At 45.9% G+C, this 9,472-nt stretch overlaps 1 protein-coding gene across 1 annotated transcript in view; it reads left to right on the forward strand.

Annotated features, from left to right (window-relative positions):
• The window catches only part of HLX (H2.0 like homeobox), a 45,653-nt gene that overhangs the window by 5,386 nt on the left and 30,795 nt on the right, over nt 1-9,472 (forward strand). The window contains exon 2 of the mRNA XM_019515908.1: nt 1,044-1,189. Coding sequence (XP_019371453.1) covers nt 1,044-1,189 — 146 coding nt within the window. The remainder of the gene's footprint in view (nt 1-1,043; nt 1,190-9,472) is intronic.

Genomic DNA, 9,472 nt, shown 5'->3' on the forward strand with positions numbered 1-9,472 from the left:
GAAGAGATCTTGAGCCACCTACAGTAGCCAGGAGCCCCTGCCCTGGATCCTGCATCAGGTCTGGCACCACCTGCCCCCACCCTCCCACCGCCTGGTCCCAGCCATAGTGCTTGCCCCAGCTCCATGCAGGTGCAGAGCCGCAGCTGCATGCAGTGGAGCCAGGACCACATGGCAGCACTCCTGGCCCTGGACACCACTTGCCAGTGAGGCAGCTGCCCACACTGGGTGAGCACCAGCCACCATTGCCCTTGGTGAACCCCCCACACATCACATTTGCCATGGTGTGTGCACACCCAAGGTAATGGCCAGAGATTGGTGTGCTGGCTGCTTGTCCCAGGCTCTGCCTCCTAGGTGCCCCCACCACATGGCCCCCCACCCCAGGACACCATACAAAGCATATTGTACAAAGTTTTCATGGGGAAGAAGGTGTTTTATTTTTGATAGGGTGGTGGATGTTGGAAGGGCTCTGTTTGTTGTGGGGAGGGAGAGGTGGGCTATGTTTGTTTGGGAAGGAGAGGGGAAGAGGGCCCTGGTTATCCTTGTTAGGCTTGAGACAGGCAGTAAGGGTATGCCAGCAGGGCCAGCACAGTGACCAGCAGGAGCCCAGGGTGCTGGTAATTGCTGCCGGGGGCAGGATCTGGAGGAGTCATAGGGCAGGGAGGCACAGGCTGCAAGAAAAGCACTGCTGCATACTGTCCCTGTGTCAGACATGCTGCTTCTTGCCAGGAAAGTGACTGGCTAGAGAGCAGCAAGCAGGGCTGGCTTTTGAAGAGTGCTGTCGGCTGCTGGCAGCTGCAGCCAGAGCCTGGAGCTCCCCCCAGTGACAACAGGGGCCCATTGGAGGGCCCTGAGAAGCAGGAGCAAATTGTCTCCCACTTCTCTGCATGCGTAAATGCTTGCCTGGCACTGTTTACTTATGAGTAATTTACTCTCAAGTAAACTGGTGCTGCAGAAATGCATGTGTAGTTGTGCCTTGTGTGTATAAATCCTCAAAGCTCTATAAAGCCATATACCCCTTATATTCTTTTTCTGTATTCCCCCAGGTTGAGGTGATGGGGGCTAGCTGCCCAGGTTGTTTCCTAGAAAGTGGATATACACCTGCAAGCAGTCTGGTATTGATGGATGGTCAAAAATCAGCTGACATAGGGTTAGGCTACAAGAAAAGCTGCTGGCAACGTGGCTGTTTGTGGTAAGTGTGACATGCAAGAGCTGCTGATATGATTACAGTTCACTTGTAATTAGGACTGGGTTGGGGCCTAGACACTAGTAGTGGTCTGTGTCTGGAGATTCAGTTCCTCAAATCCTTCAGTGCTGTTAGAATCTCAGCTTCCACTTTAAACACAGAAAAGCAACCGTAAAAACAACGGTGTCCTTCATTATGAAATCAAGTTTGAAAATGTGACCCAGGAGTAACCAGCTCAGTGACATCTGCCTGAACCCGCAGCCAGACTGAAACACTCGCGCTGAGTGGATCCTGCATTTTGGTGTGCTGTTAATTCCAAGACCCACTGCTCTAGGAGAACCTGACACAGCCACCCCTGAAGAAGACTGTGTGACAGGAGATGAAGAGGGCAGGAGGCCAGGCCTGTTCACTTAAACAGAAACACACCTTCTGGCACCCCAGTTCTTGTAAGGTGAAGTGAAGAAAGGGAGGGGCATGCTGCTTCTTTGCTGCCCCCTGCTATCACTATGTCAGTTAGAGGAGGGTGGGCTGGAGAAATGGAGAGCCCCCATGTAGTAATGTACCTTTAGTCCTAGATTGTGATGATCCAGACTTTCTCGTAGCATAGCTGATACTTTCTTCTCACATTATCTCTCTCTGTCTCTTTACAGAAAATTGCCTTCCAGGACCCTGTGAATTTTATATGTGACTATCCCTCTGTTTAGTCAACTTACTCTGCCCTACATTGGAATAGCCATGGGCAGATCTAGGATTCTGAAAAGGGGGTGCAAATGGTGTGGTGTATCATCACATGTAATACCATACATATTTTTCTCCAGGTAAAAAGAAATTAGAAACTTTACTAATATGCTAGGGACCTATAGTTGTATTATTCAGTATAAGCTCAAAGCAAGGACAAATATAAATGTATTGAAATGTGCAATAATTTGCTATATCATATATTATGTATAAAACTACAACAAACCAGGCAAAAATAATCAAAAGATGTTGTTTCTTCAGTCCTGTTGTCCTGTTGAATTATATCTACATCTCTTTCAGATTCATAAAATCTAGCCTTCTTGAGCATATTGACAGTGCAATGCTTCATTGAAAATTATTTCTACACTTGAGTTGATGTTCATCTGAGTTAATATTTCCATATCTGAAATAATATTTTGAACTAAAGTCTGCAGGGCTGTGAAATAGAAAGTACAGAATCAGGGGCAGCTAACAAATTGTCATCACCTATTCAGAAAAATTCCTTCAGCACAGGCACCCATTTTCCAGACTTTGAAGATCAGGGGGGAAAATGACCTTGCCAGGCATGGTCTAATTTCTAGCTCTGCTGTTTAGAAAATCAACAGCTGTAGTTAGCAGGTTTCAAATTGGTTTGAAATGGAATATCCTGCCCCCCCCCCCACCTCACAAGGAGCATATTTTTAATTATACAGTGCATGTCTAACAAAATGCATTTTTTTTCACAAAGTGGTAATGAAACTTTGGACACAGTACTTGCTTGCCCTTCCCCTCTCCCTGGAGGATCCAAACATACAGGTCCCAAGTAACCAAACATTCCCTGAGTTTATTACTGTCTGTATGACTCAGACTTTTTTTAAGCACTAGAATCCAATAGAGGTTTTTCTAACTCATACCACTGGGACATGAAAGCCTTTTTTCCCACCAACCTTAAATACAGGATGAAATAGTACAGTTCATAGTTTTTTGGTTTTATGTGTATATATTATTATTATTATTATTAAAACAACAGCATCAAGTCCCAAAACACCAAAGGATAGGATCTTTCTCTTGCTGTCTTTTCCTCCTAGCCAGCCAGGAGCAAACAATAGAGAACATTAGACAGTGAGACAGTGGTTTCATTACCACTGTCTTGCTCCAAATTATTGCTTGTTGTGGTGCTCCCCAACAAGCCTAAAGTGCTGCTACTTTCTGCTAAGGTGGATCAGATTTGAACTTGGCTCTTCGCTGTCTAGCATAAAACCCTAATTGCATGGTATTATCAGGACAGCTTTGCCTTAGATTAAAACCTTGGCCAGATCCTATTTCATCTTTTAGGTACCCAGCTGAAGTTAGGTCTGCCTGTCTGAGTCCCTGAAAAACACAAAAGGAGCTGTGAGGCTTCCTCTTATTTATTGGTTTGTGTGACTCGGGGCTTTGTTACAGCTTACACTGAAAGCCACACAAATGTTAATCGACTTAGTGTTGTTCGGCTTAGTGGAGCAGCCACACCTTAGGTGAAAATCCTTCTCTGACTGTTCTTCACCTGCACAGTTGTGACTTGCCACTAGAGGCTTGGTGAGCAGATGCAGGACTAGGAGCTAGGGGCAGGACCTGCTTGCTGCTTCCACTGGGCAGAGAGCAGGCCAACCACCATGTCAGCTCCAGCAAGACCAGAGAACCTGGGGAAGTAGTTTCCTTGTTGCTCCCTGGTCTTGCTGGAACTGATACAGTGGCTTCGCACTGGGAGCGGGGCTGTAGGAGTTAGGCCCTGGCAGCCCTGCTCTCATCATGGAGCTGCCGCAGCTCGACAAAACCAGAAAGCCCTAGGAAAGCAGCTTGGTTTTGTCAAGCTATGGCAGCTCCATGCTGAGAGTAGGGCTGCTAGGGCTTGAGTCCAGCAGACCCGTGCTGCCTGGACTGCATCACCACCAGAGCTCTAAGGAGCCCGATACTTTTTTTCATCAGAACTTGTCCCCTCCCCACACCACTGCCCGCAGGAGCAGCAAGCCGGTCCAGGCAGCACCGGGAGGCATTGCAGTTGCTGGGTACTCCAGGCCCATGGTACTCATGCCTGATGTCCCCAGGGGGTGAGGCACCATACCCAGCCCTGCTGCACCCGTGTCCCTGCTCACCCTGGCTCAGGAAGGGCTACTGATTTCTGGGGTGCTAGAGAACTTCAACTTGGGTGGAATAACTGTCTGGAGTGGCCACACCTTAATGGAATAGGAGAAACATAAAGTGGATTAGAGATAATCCTGCACTGAAGTGGCATAACTTTAAGACAAATAACAAATGCTTTTAACCACATAAAAAGTGTTAACGTGCATCCAATCCAGGGGTTAAGAGGTCCAGAAATCACTTAAAATTACCATGTAACAAGGCCCTCAGTCATCAGGTTAAGATTATTGTATGTTACAAAGGCAAACACAATAACAGCTTGGGGGCATTTGAGTAGCCTGGAATAGGATCACACTTAGGTGTCTAAGTCTACCTGAGGCACCAACTAGATGGAAAAGGATTTGTCTCCTTGGATGCCGATACACGAGCTGGGAGGCTGCTCTGATGAGCTTTAGATAAAGTGCCCCCAACACCATTTTGAAGTGCAGGGATGCTGATACATGAGACATTTTGGGTGCTTTAATAGAGTGGCTCTCGGAGCTACTCTAATTAAAGGCCCCCGCCCCACCCCAAGAGCATATATAGAAACACCCCTTGTGTCTGAGCCTCCCTTTCTCCAGGATAGTGATGTGGAAACTGATGACTGATAATTAGTTAATTTGCATTGCTGCACTGCCCAGAGGAGCCAGTAGAGATTGGGGCTACAGTAAATCAAGAACTGCAGGAACAAATAGTAAGAGGCAGCCCATTGTCCATATCTGAAATAGCAGATAAATATTGGAAATTGGATAGTAACATATTGAAGTCTATGGGAGAGACTCCTGTGGGAGGAGAATTTGGCCCTGAAACATGTGATGAAAGAGTTTGGTTTGGTGCATGAATAGAAAATCTCTCAATAAAAATAATACTGTAGTATTCTATGCTAATTATTCCAAATGCAGCCACTTAGGATAGGATTGCTGCTCAGGATACAGGAGACTTTCATTACAGAACAGGAAACCACAGACAACATGCCTTGTGCAGAGGGAGATGTCCCAGATCTGTCAAAAGCTTTGCTGAGATTTACAAAGAATTCATGCAAACTCCGGCCTGGGTTTGAGTGAACATGGGCCAATGTTATGGCTTCACATTGAAACCACATGCAGCATGTGGATTTGATGTGGTTATTTTCATGTGAATCCCATTGATTTCAAATGAAACAGGATTGGGGCCATGATTCCCACATGATACTGACAGCAGCATTGTGCTGTACATTATTATTCAACTGCAAGTTCTTTCAATTGACATTTGTAATATTTACAGTTCCTCCTAGTCAGCATATACTATTCTACTTCCCATTGTGAGGAGACCTGAATTTTCCCACAGTTACCATTAAATGAAAACATATTGTTCGTCTTCATTTTATTTATTTATTTGGTACAAAAAACAAGATACTGGTTTAACTTTGAAGTACTGAAACCACAATGGCTGGTTCCTTTTTGGAGCAGTGGGCTTCCCTAAAACTGCTTTCAGCAAGATCTTTATCACATTTTCCTTAACGAGAGACAATGAACTTTTCACAGCATGAAAAAAGCAACCATATGACAATGCACAATGTGAAGAGATGACAATGGAGGAGATGTGTTCACCCAGACTTGTAAATATGGATTTTTTTTCTAATTTGCAGTTTGTGAATGCTTCATTTGCTGGCTCAAATCAAGAATTTACTTCCAGGTGGACAGAATTGGGGATGAAGCAAGGTATACACAGAAAAAGTACTCACTACAAGAGGTTATTGCCTGAGCTTTGTCTATACAGTCCCAGCCAGCACCCATAAACTTTATTTAGGGACCCCACATGCCTTGTCGCTTGTTTCACTGCTAGTTATCACTGAGAAGGGTGGCAATGCTAATGGGATTTTTGGGAATGTACATGTCTGTATGAGTGAATGAGTGAATTTCCAATAGAAACTACACTGACACAAGCTTATTTCTTATAGGTTTCTGAAACAGCCAGGAAGTAAGACTGAATTCAGCTCTCTGATTTGGATTTCAAAGACACACTAGTGACCCCTCATGACTGGACTTATAGGAAAGCACTTTTCAGTCATTTGAGTGGAAAGATGAAGTCATTATGTGGAGAAATGGTCAAGGTATCCATGAAAGAAGACCATTCAAGGAGGCCTAAGGAGGGAATTCTTGAATAAGGAACACATAATCTGGTCCTTAGTTTGCAAATTAGATGCTACAAGCCTCCATATCTATTGCCCATGGCTGAACCAAAGAGAGTTCCTCCTTGGGAGTGCTGAGATTGGCCTGAGTCTTAAAGTTCATGTTCAGACTCAGCTCTGAACTCCCCCAAGTTCCAGAGTAATTGGATCTGTGACTTTGGCCTATGTCCATCTTCAGTTAAAGCAGAGGCCTTGTGTGTATTCCTGAGACCTGGCTGGATAATACTGCTGGACTGGCCAATTGTCATTGCAGCAGCAGATGTGAGAGATAGTAGTGTTTACATTCTAGTTGGGTATAAGCTCTTCTACTGCCAGCATAGATTTGGTACTGTGTGTCTATCTGGCATGCCACACCTGGGATAGAGTTAAGAAGGGGGTCGTGCTGGTAGGCCAATCACTTCATTGCACTACAAAGCCCCAGTATGAGCTGATGATGTTTTTTACTTGCCTGTGAACCCAAATAGGGATTTTAGTTCTTCCCTGTCTAAAAATCCTGTAAGGCAGCTTGGGTAATTGCTTCTGTGACCAGAAGACTCTCTCATGTAGTTCTGCTCTAGCAACCAGCCTGTTCAATGTGTCTAGAGAGCACTGGGGAACAGGGGCCATTGATGACTCAGAAGTTGCTGTCCTTTCAGTACATTGATGACATCCTGTTTTCCCTCCATATCAACTGAGCAAGGGAGTGCTGCTGTCTGTTTTACCATGTGGGAACAACTAGGGCATGGAAAAAGAGTCAGATCCTGAGGCTTGGTCCAGAAGAGACTGATGGCTTGTCTACTCAGGGGAGTATGCTGGGACAATTATAGCACCATAGTTATACTCCCTGTATGGAGCACAAACGTATCTTACTCCAATGTAGCTTTTGAAAGACTGTATGGGTATTTCTGAGTGAGTTGGTTTTTATCAATCTCAATTTGGTGTGGCAGGCTTGCTGGTAGCAGCCCAGCTTAACAGCTTGAACCGGAAGGCTCAGCATGATTGATGGGAGCATTTCCTTTCCCCACCAATCAGGAAAGGGAAGGAGAGAGGCTTGCCCCACCCCAACCTAGGGATGAGGTAAAGAGGAGGACCTGAAGGGGAACTAACCCCTCAGGCTTTCCTATTTGTCTGCTACCACTTGGGGGCTGGAGCCTTCTGAAGGAATAAAAAAGCAGTGTGCCCAGCACACAGGTGGCTTTGAGAAGGGATGATGAAGAAGGGCTGAGAAGAGCTGGTTGAGCTGACCAGTGGGGTGGAGCAGTTGCCCCAGAAGTGCCCTGAAGATGCCTTTGCTTACCAGGGAGTGGCAAATGGCTGTGTCCCTTCCATGCTGTGGAGGGAGCTGTGGTGACAGTGCACAGATCATGCAAGGAGAGTTCGGGTGCTGATGAGACCATGGCAGCTGCACAAGGCAGCATGGGTCTCCTCTGCATGAGGCAGGAGCAGGGCCATTGGGGCACAGAGCGGTGTACAGGGCTGTAGAGCAGATGAGATGCCAAGGGCTGCCCTACACAGCTCGGTCTCCCACCCCAACCTGCACAGGGCAGGTGCCTCTTTGGTGCATGGGATGGAGAGTGGGCTGACAGGCCGGGAGAGCTGCACAGGGCAGCTGGGGCCTTCCCACAGAGAGAGAGGACACCTCGGCCCTCCAGCACACACCACTGGAGATGAATCCAATCCCTTCAAGCCCACAGGAATCATGAGTCACCCGGGAAGGGGATTCTCACAGGACAGAAGAGCCCCTCCATGCTACCGGGGGCTGAAGGGAAGCCCCTGATGGGAGGAGACAATTCACCCTGGGGTGTAGAAAGGGTCGCAGGACTCCTGCTTGTCGAGGGAGGAGGGGTTCCTGGGTTAGGGGGCCCACGAGTTGAGTAACCTAAGCAAGGGTAAAGGTCTCCTATGATGTGACGGGGTCCCTGCTTGAGTTGCCATTTGTTTGTTGGGCACAGCTGCTGTGCCACTTGCATTCTGTTCTTCCATGCTGCTGGGATTCCTATTGTAATCCTGCAGCTTGATTATTGTATTAGAAGAGGAGTATACACTGCCCTGTGCTGGTATTTATTGCATTGATTATTTTATATGTTTTATTTTATGTGTTTTATTTGATGTAACCTTATTGTATATGTTTATATATATTGTCCTATCATTGTCAGGTATTCCTGCCATTGGTTTGTAATGGTTATCTTTAGGTATGTATGTTTTACTTGATGTAACCTTATTACATATATTTAGTTATTGACCCTTTGCTGCCTGTTATTCTTGCTGTTGGTCTGTTGAGTAACCTCCATTTTACCGTTGAGTGTCCCCCTTCCCCTGCAGCCTGAAGGGCCCTGACAAGGGGCAGCGGCTGCAGACTAACCCAAAGGCCACTGGGAATCAGGCCTATGCTTGAGCTTCAGGGTTAATTAGAGCTTTTATTTGGGTAAATACATATCTGTAAATAGCCTGTATACACACACACACACACACACACACACGTGTGTGTGTGTGTATGTATGAAAGTTTGAGTTTATAAGTTGTATATTATTTTTTAAGATTAAGCTTGTACATAGTTAAGAAGCACTGTGACTCCTAGTCTGCTCTGCTCTGCTCTGCTCTGCTCTGTAGGGAAAGAGGTAAGCACACTCCCCACAGCATAAGCACTCCCACTAACATCTCTTCCATTTGAAGAGGGGGTACCTCCTCAATACCACCCAGGTTACATTGGTTTCCTATTAGACTCTCAGCTACTCTTGGATGATTGTGTAGCAGGAGTGACCAGTAATGTTTTTTTTCTATCTATATCTCATCAGGAGATGTTGATTTGCTCTCTCAGATGCACAGTTCAGTTATTGCCGTGCTGTTGTTACTTGAGGATTTTACTACTGCTGTACATAGGGTTACATCTTCAATCACCCTGGAAATAGAACTGGCTATAAAAGCAATAGTTTGCTTTTTTTGAGTGTAGCAGCTGATTATTAGCAAGTATCTCAGTGCTGCAGGATGTGCATCAGCTTCCTGTGTGTTTTGGAGGGAATTTTAGGATGTTGGTTCTGACCCTTCAAGAGTGATCTTTCCCTGTGACATACTGCTGCCATAGAGGTATTTCAGTTTCTTATACACATAGATAATTATTATTCAAAAATAGGAGGTGCAGTAGGGCCTTCTCTGCAAGGGCTTCTCAGCCTTAGGATTAATTCCCTTGCTTGGACCCCTGCTGAACCAGATGGGACAACTGACAACTGATGCCCAGGAAAAAGCCAACCAATTAAATGGGTACTTTA

Source organism: Gavialis gangeticus, unplaced genomic scaffold (assembly GCF_001723915.1).
Source record: "Gavialis gangeticus isolate Ggan-Ray unplaced genomic scaffold, GavGan_comp1, whole genome shotgun sequence".
Lineage (NCBI taxonomy): Eukaryota > Metazoa > Chordata > Crocodylia > Gavialidae > Gavialis > Gavialis gangeticus.